Below are 18,818 nucleotides of genomic sequence, written 5' to 3'. Positions count from 1 at the left end.
TAGCAATGTTAGAAAGCTTGTAGTTTATTAATATCAGATATTAAATTACATTAGGTAAATTAAATTAGGTCATACTAAAAGGTTGTATGTTATGGGCATTTTATGATGCTCCCGCAAGCATAAACTGTCAATGAATCGGATTCGAAGATGTGATGTGTATTTTATCATATTTGTTTTTTTGGATGTTATATGTTTAATTTCAAATTCGATCTCAAATCCGATCTCAGATTAAATAAAATTTTATACCATATTTGAATCTAATATTTGAATTGGTAATCTGAATCTGATCCATATCTGACATTATTAGCATCTAAATCAGAATGTGACTTGTAAACCAAATCCAAACTACATTATAGACATTGACTGCAAATTTTTTATGGAAAAATATATCTGATTCAAATCTAAATCTGGTCAATATTTACTTAAATCTAAATCAGAATATGAATCTGATCCTAATTCTTAATCATATATCAATTTTTTTTCTATATGCGATTCTTTTTTATATGGTTCGATCATATACCTATTGACATTCTAACTTTTCTAATCAAAATTTTTAATTTTGTGAGAAGCACATTTTCTGTTGTCAGAAAGTAAGCTTATATTTGGAAAATAACAAATATGAAGCCCATCTCAGAAATTTTTACTAACTTATGGGCATAAGTGAAATAATGACAACTGAGAAATCCTGGTAACATTACACGACCCGTTGAGAATGGGGAAAGGGCTGACCAGAAAGGAACAGAATTAGGGCAAGACAGAGTTGCCTTTGACGTTCTTCCCCAAATTGCTCGTCTTTGGTCGCCGGAGATTCATCAAATCCCATCTGCAGTCGCTTTTCACAATATTTTCGTGTAGATATCTGACGTTTTTGTGTTTGTTTCGGCTGTTCCGCCGTTCAATTTTGTCATCTTTATCAATCGGTCGTTTTCCGAACAGCATGAGATGAGGGCGCTGGAGGAAACGGTTGCGCCCTTGCCTATACTGCGGACGAGCAACGGAACGGAGAGTGACGGATCGATTGGGTTCTCCCTATGGTGGAGCTCCGGGTGTCACGAGCAATGGTGGCTGGAAGTCGGCCTCGTCATCGCATCATTTCTCTTCTTGGTTTTCCTGCTCTCGCAGACGAAGAAGAGCTTTCCAAAGCTCTTGCATGGCCGTTCGCACGTAATGATCGCCTATTATTCTATTCTCTGGATCGTTGCCGTCCTCAACTTCCTGTGGTGCTTGCTGCAGGTACCCAGATAACTTTCGTATGCCGCAACTGTGGTTTGTACTGCTGTTAGGTTTTCCTCTAAGCTTATTTGATAGAATTATATGGATTTTGATAAATGTTTCTTTGAACTTGTTGGAAACGTTGGATATTCTTCTTCGGTTCGTATTGATAAGAGTTAGTTCACTTTTTGTGAGTTTCCATCATTTTCGTGATGGATTTTGTGGATCACGTGTTTGAAATTCAATATCTACTTTCTCCATCAGCACCATCAGTGCTGAATTTGAACCTGACGGTGTTCCCTTTTTTAGATATGCATATCTCGACTTAGTCTTTACCTGTCTAATTAGGATACTCAAAAGTGGAACTCATGCATATGTGTGTGCGTGTGTGTGCAACGGTGCATGTGGTGGGGTAGGGTGGGGGGTGTGTGGGGGGCGGCGGGCTAGTGGTGGTGGGGGATGTGGAGAAAGGTGTGTCAAGGGAGAGAGCGGGTGGTAATTGATGAAGAATGGCTTGTCAACATGGAGATCAAAAAATCATGAAATCATGATCTCTAAAAAGTAAACACTTTTATGGTTTCTTCCAGCCATATGCTCTCAGTCAGGCTCAAAAGAGGCACCATTTGTATCCCATAAATCATTTTACGTAGTCCAAACTCATATCCAAGATTCAGAGTGTGCATTCACATGAACATGCAGAGGTGTCCTTTGAAGCTTTTGAAATTGCAGTATTTGCTTAAATGAACCATGTTCATGCCAGTACATCATAGAGCATGTTTGGTGGATTCTATTATTGAGGCAGTTCATCTTACCAAGAGAGATCAGTGTGCCACTTGCTTTAATCCATGAAGAAGGTACCTGACTTCAGAGTTCAGACTAGTTATGGAGACAGAAATGTTAGGCTTAGGGGAACTATTTCAAAAACTTTTATACGTTAAAGTGCATCAATATATATAAATAAGCAAATGGTTGAAGACACCCATGGGAAAATAAAGAAAAATTTGTGTGAACAACTGCCCATACAACTGACATGTAGCTCCACTATGCTTGAGAGTCTCAGACAGTCCTTTTTTCTCGAAACAAGAGGCACAAATTTTGTCAATCACTTTTGTTGGACTTTCAATCTTAGGCACCACTTATCAAGGAAATCCATATACCTGTGTGTTGATGATAGAGAAGTCCTGGTGAAGGTTGTGTACTTCCAGCATCAAGAAATCATCAATTTTACTGACAAGCTGTTTGGCTTGTTGCACTTGCACTTGAATGCATTTTCCATCAGGAGCCAATTATATAGTACGATTTTGATAACAAAATTGTGAGCACTGGCTGTCCAATTTTTGTCTCGAAAAGTACTAATATGGTGTGTGTTCTTGCCTTCTTGGTTCACATGTTCTTAAAATATGATCTAAATCATGCTTTTGTTCTAGGAAAAATGATGTGATTAAGAATATTGAATATTTTTTCTATACAAACACGGCATAATGACACTGTATTTCCTGAAACAAAAACATGGTGTTTTTAAAAATAAGAATATGTATTCAAAGAATACAATGTTCTTCTTATCAAACACTTTCTAGATCCTCCAAATTACCCAAACAGCCTTGTCCATGTTATGTCACATGCATGTGTTTGTAGAGATGGACATTTAGCAATTTTATTACAATTTACATTGTGATTTTGTGACATCCACATAGGGAACCAAGATGATGTAGTCACAGTGTAAAACCCATGCAACACAGTTTCAAGCACCTGAATTAAATCCACCTTCTGCCTTTGCTAGATAAATACCTTTCCTGTCTTTTCTTTTTCAAAGTGAACTTGCTGCTTGTCCTTTTCCCCTAAGGCCAGCCAGCCTGCCAATTATGTTGGTCCTTTTCAAGAGTCACACTGATATCCCACTAAACCAATTGTAAGTGGCATGTGAGCTAGGTTATAGTTACCTAGTCGCTTAGCATTGTCAGACCTATTGAGTGAAAGGATCATCAAATAATTTTGAATATATGGTTTTAAGAATGTACTCTGATTTTGAAAGTGAGCCATAGAGTGGATCTATGGGTCTAAGTCTAATCAACAAGGAGTCGTTCTATTATCTAGCCACCTTGTCTGCATAACAGCCAACTAAAACGGATTTGGAGCAGCCTTTTATGGAAGGAATTAAGGATAAAGTGTACACATTTTTCAGCATTCTCAATGCTAACATCAATGTTGATGTTCTGCCTATCTTTACTCATTGAAAGGCCAAAAATGATCTCGAAGTCCTTTAAGATGAGTTGCATCCAAGGCATTTTGGAGAAGCTAAAATATGAGGATGCACTTGTGGTTTCTAGTGAAAGTAAGGGGTAGATTCCAAGCCCATGATGCCTTCAGAGGCTATCTTAAGCAATAGAGGACAAGAAACATTCTTATCCGGTGCAACTTGTAGCCAAACATGGTGTCTAGGTTTCTTTGTCCATTTGTCAATCCTTTTCCATCATGTTCAATTTGTGTACCCTTTATCCTTTCTGATATCTCACTCATCTTTTGTTTGTTTCTTGTGATGTTGGTTGGAAATTACTTCCTAAAATATTTTGACTTATGCCCCCCAGTTTTCTTGATTGACCCTATGCTTTTACAAGTTCATTTTTCCATTATTGTGTCTAGTGGGACTACACATGAGCTGAGAGCCTGAGAGTGCTTGAACTCGGACTAAAATCCCTGTTAAGCTGAGTTTGGATATACAAGCATCAGCCCTCTCCTGCTTCCTCAACCCAAGCTCAAACTTGGCACGAGGTTGGTTCAGCTAACTTCAGGCCAGGCTGTAATTTTAATTTTCATTTCTGTTTTAATGTATAAAAGGCATCAAAATGATTTATCTTTTGTTTGAAAGTAGAAAGAGTAACCTTTTATCGAACACTTAAATGTTATTCTAGGATAACTCAGGGATATGTGGAAGCCGTACAAAGTTAAAAAAATAAAAAATAAAATCAAAGTGGGGAACAGTGTTTTAAGAAGGGGCAGTCTGATTCCCAGTAAATATATTGATTGCACATTCACATTTTAGGCTATGTGTGCCATGAAACTCTGAATTTGTGAAGTTTTTGGCCCTAAACAATGGAACTTATTATTCAAGTGTTCATTCAGATTTTTGTTATTGTCTTAACTTTTATTCTGTTTGCTACTTAATTTTTTGGGTTGAATCTAGCTTGACCTATAGGCTGATGGATAAATTCTTGACACATCTAGCATATGTTAAAGATGAAATTTCATTGACTTGAATTTCAGGCGTGGGAATGTAATGCTGGCAAGGAGGTTGCGTGGAACCTTTTGTCATTGTTCACCACTAGTGGGATGTTATTTTTAGAAGTTAGTTTGCTGGCTTTCTTGCTTCGAGGCAACCGTCTCAGTGGCTTGGATTCTTTAACGCGTATACTGATTATATCAGGGTTCATTGTCTGTGTGGACATCTTTCTGAAGGTAATCATCCTTTTTTTCCTCTTAATTTTGTCAAATTTCGTGGAGAAGGCTTTCCTTCCTTTTACAATAGAACCTTGGTGGTTGTTTCTTCTTACAGGAAAGGACTCTTGTCAGCCTTGAATTTCTTTTATTCTTTGCCAAAGTGCTCCATTAAACCTTCATAACAGAACAAGAGTGGCTTAGTTTGGACCCACAGTTTTCCTAGTCTGACCTAATCAGGTCTTATCCATTGGGACTTGTCTTCAGGTTTGGATTCGGACCTGACATTGTTAACTGAGATAAGGATCATTTAGCTTAAGAGTTGACATTTATGTCTGTGGTGGTCAAAGTTGTCAAAATTGTAAGTTGGACACAAGCCAGTCAAGGCCCTAAGGATTAGTCAGGGCTATAGCTGGTCCAAGCCCATCCAAGCCGATCGAGTAAAATAAAATCGAAATACAACAGTTAATGTGCTGAAAATAATGAAAGACATAAAGTATCTTTGGAATCAAGTAAACTACCTAGAATATAAACACATGCCTAAACACGTTTCACATATGCATCAGTAGATGTACATAAGAATTAAACTGTGTTTAACATATACATAGGCAACTATACAAAGGAAGCTCATCTTCTTAGAGAAGGAAAAATGAACTAACCAAATAAAGACTCAAAAATCTGCATTCATTCATGAGTAGGGGTTGATAGTCCATGGTCCTTCACACTACATGGCCATAGATTAATCCCCTGCCTCCTGGCTGGTTAATTAGTTGAGCTAATTGTGAAGTTGACAACACTTATGTTCATATGATGGCCAGATCCTTGTCCAAACTCGAAGCGTATAATTTCTAGGTACCATTTTCTTTATCGACCTAATTAAGTGGGTCTGGAGTATTGCCATAAACACTGGTGATATTCTAAAAATATTGTGATATTATTGCCAAGATATTAGCATTTTTTGGTAAAGTATCACAAAAACTCCAAAATATCACCAAAAATTCATACCACAGTACTTTTCCCATTAGATAAATGTTCTTTTTTTTGTGTGCATTTTAAGTCCATTCCTTTGTTTCTTTTAAAATTTAGAAACATGTTTCTAATTTTTATCAACATTTTGTATGAGAAAGTAAAAGATGTATTGTTTCATATCTTTATATATTTTTCAAAATTCTGTGACTTTTTTGAAATTTTTCCAAGAAAACATTTGCTGATAAAAATTTGTGTAGAGGTTGCAGATAAATGCCTGAAATGATGTTTGGGGACAATACTTTAGACTTGAGTAGTTAGTTGACTAGTTGACGATCCTAAGAATTTGTTGGATTAGTGGAATGGAAAACCTGTTCTAGAGTTCTAGTCTGTTCCACCCGTTCTATTGGTAACACTGGAATGCTTAAAGGTGTTCCTCAAGAGCAAAAAGGGACCGTTTGCATGAACCCTACAACCTGAAAAGTGATTTGGTCTTGGAATGCATGCATTTTCCCCGTCAAATGATCTTTAGTTGCTTCCTTAGTGGCCAGTGCTTGATAAAATGACCTTAAGTGCTGAAAATGGTGAATTAGACTTGTGTACTCTATCTGGAGAAAAATTAACCTTGCATCTGTGTCTTGTTTTTGCCATTCCTATGAGTTTCAGATGTCATTCATTTCGGTTTCCTATTTCTAATACAGTTTCCTGTCCTATCCAGGCAACCTATATATTTGGTTTTGGAGTGCCTTTATTTGTAGACACCAAGAAGAATTCAAGCAGCCATAAATGGGGTTTGTGGGCCTTCCACAAGCTATTGCTCACATTGGTTTATGCTTTAGTTTTTGCAATGTACCATACAAAATGGAGAGACAGGTTGCCAGGTAAATACAGCTCCCATTCTGGTATCCATGTGTTGGATCTTGATACAAAATGAACTGTGTTTCCTGAGTTGTTGAGTGCTTTGTTGTGCAGTCAAAGATTGCCAATTATTGATGAAGTGATAGTGTTAATTTTAGTTGTTCTGGAACATACTTTGGTCACTTTTGTCATGTTGCACTCCCTTTGTTTGCAAGTACTTTGACTATATATTTTTCATTGGACAGCAAGGCCTGCATTTTATAAATATACAACTGCAATGCTACTTGTCAATGGGGTGGCACTTTTTGCTTGTGCACTGATGGGGAGTGGTTATGGAATTGGCCTCTGGTACACCCTTTTTCTCTTCTGACTACCTGATAATCTATGTTCTTTCGTGGGTATTCATTTTTCTCTTCATGCCTTCTAAAACTTCACGTTCTTGTGGTTCAGGTTTTGCAGCCTTGTCATCTATCATGCCTTTTATCTTCCTCTCACCTACCTGACCTTTCTCGCTGATTTTTTCCTGGTAAGTGTTTTGGTCGCATTATCCTGCTTAGTGAAAATGGGTAGCAACTTTAATTTCATGGCCTTGTATGTGTAGTGTGTACTATTATTCTTCATGGATCTCTGTCTTTCTGATGACAGGAGGAGGATCTCCATTTGGAAAATGCCTACTACTCTGAGATGATGGATGCTGGATTCTTCGATTCCGATTGGGAATGAACTTTCTGATTGCATGGAGCACAGCAAAAGCAGCCTCTCCCCCACCAATATATACAAATGTAAATTAACATGGCTGACCTTGTAACCAAGCCAAAGCATCCGCAATGTTTGTTATGTAATACAAAAAGGACAACAATATGTAAGCAACTGTGGCAAATGAAGACCTCACAAAGTGGAGATTTCGCAATACAAAATGGGTTAGTTTCAAAAATATCAAATCCGATATTCTTATGAGGGGCTATTCCACAAAATTGCTATGTCTGCAAGGCTATGAGTAAGTATGTGCAATTTGAATCATTCTTTGCTATTGCCTACAGCCATTCTCCTGCGTTTTGCTTATTCTTCTAGTTGAATATTTGACGCTGCTGATAAGAGGGTTTGGCTTCGCTTGCCATGCTTCACTACTTTCTATTGTGTCTCGTTATCTGTAGTTAGAATACGATTCGGGTGGCAAATTCTTCATCATTCTTAATCATAGGGGTTGATTTTGAACCCTTTTTCTTACCAGTCAAGCTTTTGTATGAATGTAGTTTCACTATCCCAGGTTGTACACACCGCATGGACTTGCAAAAGGAGTGACGCTATTCAGGTTTTAAACGTGCAAACGCCCAACCAAGCTGGTTATCATTGATCTTCCTTTCCTTTGAATAGGCAATTCACCAATTTATTCTGGGTTGTGGAATCAGTGTTGCCTATCTCAGCCACGGATCAGCACAAAGTGATCAAAATTTATGTTTTTTTGTTTTATTAAATGTTGAAAAGGCGTATTGAAAATTTTCTAGATGGGAACATCAGAGTCCGATATGAAGTGTGGTAAAGGAAAGTTAGAAATTTGTTGAGTCTAGCGATCCTTTTATGGAGCGCGCCTACTTTTATTTCACTTTAACTAATGTTGAACAACGAAATAAGTGGTTCTTATTCATCCACAATAAAAACCACAAACCAAGACACTTGATAATGTTAGACTCACAATTTCTCAAGTTCTCTTAAGTCCCATTTTCAATTCCATGTGTTAAAGGACTACAAGCTAGTCGTTTGATAGTGTGGGACATATAGTTTGAGACCTATGAGATCTTACGAAAATTGCCCGCGTCTGCAACTGTTATTCTTGTATTCATTGTTTTCCATTAGCCTTGGAATCAAACATAAACGAATGCATATCTTGCTAATCTGGAAATCTCCTGATGGAATTTAGCTACTAATATGCTCCACGACTTATCAAACATTAGCTCACAAGTTACAATGGCACCTTTAAAAGCAGTATTCTATAAAGCCCATTTGAACCTCAGTACAAAGTGCGCTAGCTTCTTGCATCTTTAGGAAGTTTGAAGTGGAAAAACACAGTAGATAAAACAATACGAAAAATACATACATTATCTTTCTGAATTTCATTTTGCTGCTTAATTTTTATAAGATCATTGCATCACCGGCTTCGAAACTTCAGTAGTTACTGATGATGGAGCCTGTTCGCTTGGTCTGTCATCTGACACATCAAAAGTATGCGCCTTTCTATTATTTTCTGCTAGTAGTGGTAGTGTGCTTAGCTAAGTGACATGGATACGTGTATGGGTTTGGATACAGGTCTGATGAGGTGGGTATGGGTACAGTAATTTAAATCTTGGTGGAAAAGAAATAAAAAGAAAGGAAAAAATTAAGTTTGTAAATATAAATTTTTATGTTTAAAATACAGCCGTTCACACGTACCTGTCGCCATACCTACGAACCAACACGGGTACGTGGGCAGATCACACATACCTATGTGACTTAGATGCTTAATATTTATTTGTTTTACTTTAGTTTGTTCTGATGTTCATTTTTGTTATTTTCAGTCAATTAGATATGTATAAAGTTATTATTTTTTAGTCCTGCTAGGTTATTTTGGCATACACGAACAATTTGGATGATGGATTTAGAGTTAGGATCAATATGTGGCATTAGTCAATTTTATTTTATTGCTTGGTATTATTTATTGCAAGGATAACATGTTCACTGGTCAATCATTTATTACAAAGCAACGTGCATAAGTATGTGATTTCATTTACCTTTTAACATAAATGCATAAATAAGATGGTTTATAACAAGCTCAATTCATGACCAAACAGAGGTGTCAAATACCAAGACCATGTCCTAAAGGGGTTTGGCTCACCAGCTCTGGGACAGTGGTTGGTAGCAGCCAGTCATTGGTTTAAATAGCATGAACGTTCTTTTGTGTCAACAGGTAGTACGAGTGTACTCGGACATCAACGCAGCCTTGAACCTTATGCGAAAAGGGAAGGATGGAAGGGGCTTGCAACTTAGTCAGGTGGTTGGGATACTCCTGCTTTCCCGAAAAACACCGAAACTTCTCCTCGCATTCGGCCATTTTCACAATCTGAATGAGTGGGTCGGAGTGCCCAAGTCTTTGGCATGAGAAGAAATGATTTTCTCACAATGAGGCCCAAGGGACACATGAGGGATTATGTGCCCGTGTTAGGGGATCAAACATACAATGAGGACTAGTTGCTTTGTAGATGGACTCTTAAGTGGCGGGATGTCTTTATATTAAATACATTAATATATATATATATATATATATATATATATTAACTTCTTATCTGGGAAACTTGTAGAGATATAAGGCCCCATGCACTTAGAAACTTGTGTTTCCACAAGCAACTAGACTCATACTATTCAAAGCCTTGAATTTACAGTGAAGATGTAAATGAGGATATTCCCAACTTTTGTTTACTTCACAAGGTGAAGAGCTCAACGATCTTATCCATGGTAGTGCCTTCTTACTTACTTATGCGCATGTGCATGAACAATAAACATGTGAGTCTGATCCATGCACACCCCTAATCTAAAAATGTAGAACTTGATTCCAGTGGCCATATGTGTGAGATAATTTTAATAATAAATGCAGTATGATTAATCTAAAAAGAAAAGCCAATACACTTAGAATGAGGATAAGGTACACCAGGAAGAGCGTGGCATAGATCAGATAAACCAAAGAAGGTGAATTCTTCGAGTGAAGAAGACGACTGAGAAATAGATATGTGGCGACCATGCAAACATTTATTGGCAGTTAAGGAAGGTCAGATGTCTCAAATAGGCTAAAGCCCTTCTTCTCTTTCGTTTGCAGTTTAAATGAATAGTACCCATGGGAATCAAACTAACCACCAAACTTTCACATGTACATCAGTTCAACCAGCTGCAATATACCTCTTAGTGCTTATTTGCAGTCAAGGGATCATAAGTGGGGGTTCAAACATTGCCAGAGTATGTAAGGGAGAGAGAGGATAGACTTGAAAACAGTTGAGAAAGTTGAGGAAACAGTTGGACAGAGCGAGGATTACCAAGAAGCGGCTCCTAATTTATGGGATCTTTTGTCTGAGTAAGAAGGGGTTTGTTAGGTACACGACCAAAGTACAAACTTTTCCAAACCATAATCCTTGGTGACCTCTCTACTAACAGATTCCTGGCTCCATGACTTCAACAGAATTAAAATACCTCTCTCTCTCTCTCTCTCTCTCTCTCTCTCTCACTCTCTCCTTACGCATGGCAAGAGACATGATGAGGAATTAATGGCCTCGTAACCCGTTGGGATGCATGGCATATGTTATTTGTTAACCATGTCATGTATCGGTTCGATTCTGGAGGGTGTTATCGTGATGGAATTGAAGGGCCCTGATTTAGGTTGAGGATTGCTATTTTTGAGGTTATTGTGGTTGGGTCTTAGGTGCCACCTCTCCCACACTCTTCTCCTCCTTCTCCTCTCCCTTTCTCTCTCTCTCTCTCTCTCTCTCTCTCTCTCTCTCTCTCTCTCTCTCTCTCTCTCTCTCTCTCTCGTATGCATGGGGAGAAGGCATGATGAGGAATTCATGGCCTCGTTGAAACAGGTTATTTCTTGCCTGAAACCTCTCTCATCTGCGCTTGTTTCTTGTTTTCTTTTATTTGTTCCTTGGGCTTTGCCCCATTGATAGGCAATTTCGATTTAATGACATAAATCCAGATGAGATGCGTAATTTTAATTGCCTTTGCTTTACGATGGTCTTTTTGTTTCCTTTTGGATGTTGATGTAAGCCTTCGGTAGGATTTTCTGAAATGTTGTTCGTATATGTATTGACTGATCTCGTCATCTGTCGTCACTTATTATACCAATATATATAACCAGTATAAAGAAAGAATGATGAGAGTTAAGAAAACACTTAACGTTATTTTGATTTAGGCGCAAAGATGTTTAACCCCTATTTTTGTTTCTCTAATTAAGAAAATTAAAAAAAAAACCTGTTAGATATAATTAGTATCGACAACTACTTTAATTTCTAGGCACTTGTCCTCAAAGATTAGAATTTTGGCCATTTTAGTAATGATAGGATTATATGATGCACCAAAGAGATTTCTTTTCTTTTTTTTGGTTGAGTTATATTTACTTACCTCGTGTGAACATTAATCGCCATTACAGACACTACTTATGGAAGATACACCGTAGATGCCTAAGTCCCTCCCTTGTTTCTCTCCCCTCGGAGTCTAGGCTACTTTGAGACTTGGGTGAACTTATGATTACTCTCTTTAACTTTAGAGAATAGTACCCATAAGAATCGAACTAATGATTAGGTTCTCTATGTCCCACCAACCTGACCAACTATGTTATGCCCTTCAAAGCAATTAGGAAGGCTTAGTGCCTATGTCACCTGAGTGCGGGGTGTTGGTGCTGGTGCGGGTGCCGGTGTGGGTGCCGGCATGGCATATCTCAATAAATTTTGGTGCGGCGAGAGTATTATTATTATTGTTTTATTATAATAATATGTATATAATATATATGACAAAAATTTGTCAATAAGCCAACAAAATTATCAAATAACAAGATGAAAATTGCAATTTGCTAATCATGATATGAGTATCAATCATCAATTCAATAAGAAAAATACTTTAGTTTTGAGTTCACAAAATCACAGTTTATACAGTCATCCTACCCTGCAAGCTGCAAGCGATGAGTTCGTCGGCTCCACCCAATGCGACGTATAGAAGAGGGAAGAAGAAGAAGAAGGGACTAAGAGGGATGAAGGTCGAAGAAGAGGGAAGAAGAAGAAGAAGAAGGGTCGAAGAGGGAAAGATCGAAGAAGAGGGATGAAGAAGGGCAACCATCGACTTTATTAAAAACTTAAAAAAAAAAACCCCTAAAAATTGGACCAAAGTAGACTTTCTCGCCTTTGACTGCACCCAACTCGGGTCAAACGCGAGTCGGGTGCAAGTCGGAAAAAGACCAACACTGACCGCACCCGACTCTTGTTTGACCCATTTGGGTGCGCACCGGAGGCGCACCCGAATCCGCACCCGTACCGCGTCGACGCGGGTGCGAGACCAAAACTGCCGCACCCAGGTATCATAGTTAGTGCATGCCACCTCGGATGACACTAAATCATCTGAGTGTAAAGCATGTATTAGTGTGGATAAACCTGATTCAACGATATGTCTATGTTTTCTTTCAACTATGTCCTACTTCAGCATGTGTGAACAGGAAACCCATCTTCTAATACCATTTTAATTTTTAAAAAAATGTAAAAATCAGTGTATACAATATTGGCCACCGCCATCACTATGGAAGATTTTAATCTTTTTACCAATTTGGTGCTCTGAGTTGTTTTTGAAATCCTTGAAAAGAGCCAACATCTCACTCTTTTGTTTTACTGGAAACAACCAGCTGAATCGCCAGAAGTCATCAATCAACAATAACTGAACTTTGTGTTTTATTCTGGACTCTATGGATGCCATCATGCCAGCCCCCATGAATCGGTATGGATTATCTCTGAAAGTGACAACGTTCCATGCTTAGACAATTCAAAGGCCAGCCAGTGAGCCTTTGACAACACACAACTTGAACAAACATGAACTTCATGACTTTTACAATAAAGAGAAGCATTTTTATTTCTTAGAACTTTCAACACAGGTCTTGCATATCAAACACTATCTGAAATGAAAGGAGAAGAACTAGCAAACAAGCACTTTGAATTAGAAAATAGCACCACTGGAGAGCCGGCATCGGAATTTGCATCACTCGGCCAGACATAGACATAAAAAGTCGAACCATCAAATTCAAAACTACACTCATTTTATTTGCAAACCTTAGATACTGAAAGAAGATTTTGCTTCACATCCAGCACATGTAAGACATTGTAGAGCTTGAAATTTTGTCTTTGTTTTGTATTTTCATAATTACATGTATTTAGCATGTGGACAAACAATGAGATGTGCATGTCAAAATTAGATTCAGATTGTGAAATTGAATTTCAAATTTATATCTAATTGTTCTTGGTTTTTGTTTGAATCTGAATATGTGAATATCCATATATGTGTGTGAGACAGATTAAAAGCACATCTAATTCGAATCTATTCCGTTGACATTCCGAGCTTTAAGTCCTTCTACTGAAGGTAGTGGAAACCACACAGCCATGTAAATTGTGCTCACATTGTCATGGATACATATATAATTGTTTCATATGTCATAAATATGATATATTTAATTTAAGTTTTCTGCTTCATTGTTTTTATGTTGTTTGTGTTGTTGCGGTTGCTCTTTTTTTTTTTCTTTTTTTTTTCTTTTTTCTTTTTCTTTTTTTTTGCAGCATAGCATAACTAGTATGGCAGGCAAGTGCATATCAAATGTGTTGTCTCTTTGATTCCGTGGGTGTTAACCACAGCACCCTACTTGGTACCCCACCCAAGTTTCGACACAGCGGCATTCAGGTCATATTTGGGCAGTGGGTGTTAGGTTGTTAACCTCCTATTAGTTACTTTTACACAATCTGATATTGAGTAATAAAAGAAACCCAAAATTTTTCCAGGTGAAATAGATTTGCTACGGGCGGGTTCCATCAGCCACCACATTTGCTTTTGCCGGCAGCCATTGTGCTCCAACTAAGCAACCAATTTTGCTTAATTTGGCTGAAGTCCAGTCAAAGGCACAGGCATAGTATGGATCAAGAAACTAAACCAAGGCCAGCCATGAAAATCAACACAGAGCAAGAAGGAAACCGTCAAATCGGCCTTTCGAGACCAAAGCGGGAGCCAAATGCCGTCAACCGGCGGCAAGAAGAAGAAGATGTGGCCGCCTGCTCGATCCCTCCAACTGTGAGCCGTCGGATATGGAAGGCGTCGCTGCCGTTATGTGATTCAGATGAAGAGGGTTGCTCCAGTCCTGATCCGCCACCGGACGTACCCAAGGGCCACCTTGCCGTGTACGTAGGCCCCGAGCTCCGGAGGTTTGTGGTGCCAACCAGTTACCTGACGCTGCCGGTCTTCAGAGTGCTGCTGGAGAAGGTGGAGAAGGAGTTCGGGTTTGATCACATGGGTGCTCTCACCATACCTTGTGACGTCGAGACGTTCAAGTATCTTCTGCAATGGATGCACAACAGGCAGAAGGAGCAAAATGGAACAGGTAACTAAACAACATACGATGCTATTGATGTTTCGATCTAAAGATCATTTCATTTTAATTTAGAACTCTGCCCAGAGTCTGAAGAATAGGATCATAGTTTGTAAAGAGGAAAATGGTATCAGTGAGAGAAAAGGAAATTCCATGTATCTATGCAAAAGACTATCATGCACAAAATCTGTACATCTCAAAGGAGAAAAGAATGGTGTGTATAGATGGAAAGAGGAACCTGGTACAACAAGCAAAAAGGAAAGATAGAAAAGCTTCCTGGAAATCAGCTTCCGTTGATATTATCTTCAACTTGTTAAGTAAAGAGATGACAAACACTGTGAAGCATTAAGGAAAGAGGCAATCAAGGATTACGTGTGGAGAAATAAGGAAAGAAATAAAGATTGACAATCAGGAATTTCTTTCTTTATTTCTCCACACGTAATCCTTGATTGCCTCTTTCCTTAATGCTTCACACGGTTTGTCATCTCTTTCCTTAACACAACTAATATTCAAAACAATTTAAAATCAAATCTTTCGTCCTTTTCTCTTCACGCCACCTTCCTTAATACTCTCTGGCAAGCTGAGCATGGGATCAACAACGCTTAGCTTGTCTCTAAATGATTTGAACACGCTTGAGCTGAGTGGTTTTTTCATGCCATCGGCTACTTGTTCATTTGATCTTATAAACTTAACTTGTAAATTTCCTTTGTTAACATGATCTCTCACTAAATGGAAATTTACTTCGATGAGTTTAGTCCCAGCATGAAAAAAAGGATGCCAAATACAGAGCACCTATATTATTGCACCACAATATAGGAGAAGAAGAAATTGTCTCTCTGAGCTCTTGAAGTAGTGATTTTAGCCATAATAATTCTTCTACAGCACACGAGAGTAACTTATATTCAGCCTGGGTACTAGACCGAGCAGCTGTCCGCTGCTTCTTTGAAGACACGACATTATTGTCCAAGAATGTAACAAAACCGGCATTCGACTTTCTATCTTACGAGCTTCTGCCCAATTGACATATGCAAATATACCGAGCTGGAGAGATGATGACTTCATAATTTGAAGGACATATGACTCGTCCCATTTAGACATTTTAAAATTCTTTGATGGAAAGTGCATAAATTGACAAGCACAGTTTACTGCAAAAGCAATATCCAGCCAGCCTGCCCCCACCACACTTCGATATGACGAGGGATCATCAAAAAATTGAGAATCACTTCTGTAAGACTTATTGGTGCTAGTAAGAGATGTTGTGGCCTTGGACGATGTCATATTGGCTCGTTGGACAATGTTTTTAATATATTTGCTTTTACATAGATATGAATCATGAGGATATCACTTGACTTCAACCCCAAGAAAATAAAAGATCTTTGACTAGAATGCTTCACTAAGTTGCAAAGGAGCCCATAATGATGAAGTCATCAGCACAAACCAAAAGATATAATCAATCACTCCCTTGGAGCTTTGGAGTAGATAAATAAAGAGGCATCAGATTGAGAAATGGAGAATCCAAGTTGTTGTAAATGACAACTGAGTCTGTGGTATCAGACCCGTGAAGCTTGTTTGAGGCCATATAAAGCCTTGTCTAGCTTGCACACATAGATCAGATGGTTAGGGTCTTCAAAGCCTTGGGGTTGTGAATATATATATCTTCTTCAAGATCTCCATTATGAAATGCATTATTGAAGTCAAGTTGCCGTAAAATCCAATTATAATGAATAGCTAGAATAATTAAAACTCTAACTGTGGTTGGCTTAATAGTGTTGAGACTAAAAGTTTGAGAGTAGTCAATTCCTGCTTCTTGTAGAAAACCTCAAGCGATTCCATCTGCATTGCGTTTCAATTTATAGACCCATTTCGAGTTGATAATATTCAACTTTGGATCAGGCGGTACAAGATGCCACGTTTTGTTATGCTTGAGGGAAAAAAACTCTTTAACCATAGCTTGCCACCATTCCACGTGAGTAGCAGCTTCTTGAACGTTGTAGGTTCCTTGTGATCAGTTGTAACATTAAAAGTTTTTGAAGTTAGGGAGCCAGTCATGGAACGAGTGATCATTGGATGGACATGATAGTCTTGCTGTGCAATAGAAATAGGTTGCTGCTGGTTTTCAAGAGTAGTAGTTTACTGGTTTTCAGAAGTAGCAGTTCCTAATGAAGCGAGACTAGGAGACGTGTCTATATTTTCAGCTTCCATGAATTCTTGAGATGCCAAATCGTCCCCATTTGAAAGTGGTGCATTGGGAAAATAAGATATAATTGGCAACTTGATGAAGACGTCTCTTGGCTTGCTTCATTGTGAGTAATCAGAGTTCTGGTGAAAATATAGAAAATAGATTAAAAAAGACAATAGATAAAAAGACAAGAAAGTAAAGGAGCTGAAATCCTATCTTGACTCTGCTTAATTGCCACCACTTAATACATTGCATCGGGCAGGTGAGATTCAATATGTTACCCGCTGCAATGCATTAGACAATCTGTTGTGAGAAGCTGAAGGATTTCTCAATCCAAACTCAAATAGAAAAACTACAACATATATATATATATATAATATAATCCAAAAAAGTTCAAATTATAGTTGTGTTACATACATATGAAGTTACATAGCATTGTTTATCACAAGAAAATCAAGTTCATATGATTATAACTCCTTCAAGTGGCAGAGCCAACTGCCACACCAGCCCCTCAATGTTTAGTTATTTTCATATTCAAATATTTGCTTTGTTATATGTATGGGTGCCCCTTATTCGGATATGAAAATCTCTGAATGAGTGCTTATCCAAAAAATTTCTGACTCCTCCACTGACTCATCCATATATGTCCACTTCCTTCCTTTCCCTCCTCCATGTCCCATTTCTTTCCCCTTTCTCATGCACATTAGAAGATAATCGAATAGAAGGATCATGTTACCCTGATTGCGGTGCCTAAGGTGTCGTTTCGAAGTAAGGATATGATGTGAGTTTGCCTGAATCTACCTCAATATTTGTGGTAGATTCATGAGGCACTTGTTCTAGTATTCCATAAGCTTACACCTTATTCTAGTGTTCCATAAGCTTACACCTTGTTCCTAGTGCCAAACAGCCTCTAAGAATAGAAAGTTTTGGATATTATTGAAAAGTCATGACTTGAACTATAAAAAGATATGGATCCATCCGCAAGAATAGAAAGAAAAAATATATCTACAATAGCAAAGATATCTATTTTTTAACCGCCATATTGACACCTTAATATAGGTCAGTTTTATAATTACTATCTCTCTAAGTCTACAAAACTGAAAAATAGTAAGAAACAAACCAAATGTAGATAAAACTGTAAAACAAAGCAGTATAACTTAAATAATAAGTATGTTTAAAACTCTGGGTAGCCAGGACCTTACCCTAATTCTCAGGTGAAAGTGGAACCCTCAACTTCCATGGCCTTGTCGGTGCCTAGCAAAACTAAAGAACTAAATTTGAGCACAAGGTCCAAAGGATAGTTTAAACTTACACTGTTCTCATCCTAAAACTGGTATGACAGCTAAAAATGCTTTGTTTCTGACCCTGCTTCATGTTGCAAAAAAGAAACCTACGTTTCTTTCTTTTTGTTGATTCCAAGTTATTTAAAAAAAAAAGTTAAGGTAGGAGTAGTACTGGGATAGTGACTTTTTGGAAAGTTCTTGTGCTGCATTTTCTTTTTTGTTCTTTGTTCTTTTTGAATAAAGATAGGGAGGAATATGTTTGGTAGTAGGCCAATTTTCTATATGAAGATGCCTAGGAAAACTAAAGAACAAAATTTGAGCACAAGGTCTAAATGGTAGTTTTAACTTACTCATCTCATCCTAAAACAGGTATGACAGGTAAAAAGCTTTAGTTTCTAAATCTACTATGCAAAAAAGAGACCCACTTTTCTTTATTTTGTTGATTCTAAGTTTAAAAAAAAAAAAAAAAAAAAGAATAGTACTTTGATGGGTGACCTTTTGGGAAGTCCTTAAGTCCATTTTGTATTCTTTCATTTTTTTTTTTAATTAAGATGGGTAGGGTTATGTTCGGTAGTGGCCGAATTTCCTATATAACAGCTATTTTCTTTTGCCAAAATGATGTAACTAAATGCTTACATTATTTTAATTTTGCTTTCATTATGAAATAAATGATTCGATCAGAGAACTGCAATATTGGTCATAAGGAGCTCTCAGTTTAAAAAGGTTTACTCAAAAAAAAAAAAAAAAAAGCATACAGATA

At 37.7% G+C, this 18,818-nt stretch overlaps 2 protein-coding genes across 3 annotated transcripts; both read left to right on the top strand.

The window, feature by feature from the left end:
• Window positions 1-711: 711 nt before the first annotated feature.
• On the top strand, window positions 712-7,429 carry LOC116258174 (protein CANDIDATE G-PROTEIN COUPLED RECEPTOR 2-like). Its single transcript, XM_031635323.2, has 7 exons — window positions 712-851; window positions 937-1,233; window positions 4,474-4,665; window positions 6,329-6,491; window positions 6,714-6,816; window positions 6,919-6,994; window positions 7,114-7,429. Exons 2-7 carry the CDS (start codon window positions 943-945, stop codon window positions 7,189-7,191), a joined length of 903 nt encoding a protein of 300 aa, XP_031491183.1. The 5' UTR covers window positions 712-851; window positions 937-942; the 3' UTR covers window positions 7,192-7,429.
• Window positions 7,430-11,015: 3,586 nt separating this feature from the next.
• LOC116258007 (protein SMALL AUXIN UP-REGULATED RNA 51-like) lies at window positions 11,016-14,825 on the top strand. 2 transcript variants are annotated; one of them, XR_004173560.1, is made up of 3 exons: window positions 11,016-11,069; window positions 13,797-13,917; window positions 14,016-14,140. XR_004173560.1 is itself a non-coding variant. In XM_050078893.1 (2 exons), the coding sequence occupies exon 2, from the start codon at window positions 14,146-14,148 to the stop codon at window positions 14,614-14,616; it is 471 nt and encodes a 156-aa protein (XP_049934850.1). In that variant the 5' UTR covers window positions 11,035-11,069; window positions 14,016-14,145; the 3' UTR covers window positions 14,617-14,825. The 2 variants fall into 2 exon arrangements, 1 of the variants encoding a protein (XP_049934850.1); XM_050078893.1 differs by lacking the exon at window positions 13,797-13,917 and having other exon boundaries at window positions 11,035-11,069; window positions 14,016-14,825.
• Window positions 14,826-18,818: the final 3,993 nt, after the last annotated feature.

Source organism: Nymphaea colorata, chromosome 7, assembly GCF_008831285.2.
Source record: "Nymphaea colorata isolate Beijing-Zhang1983 chromosome 7, ASM883128v2, whole genome shotgun sequence".
Taxonomy (NCBI): Eukaryota; Viridiplantae; Streptophyta; class Magnoliopsida; order Nymphaeales; family Nymphaeaceae; genus Nymphaea; species Nymphaea colorata.
The sequence above is the reverse complement of the archived record's forward strand: the minus strand, read 5'-3'. Positions and strand labels throughout refer to the sequence as shown.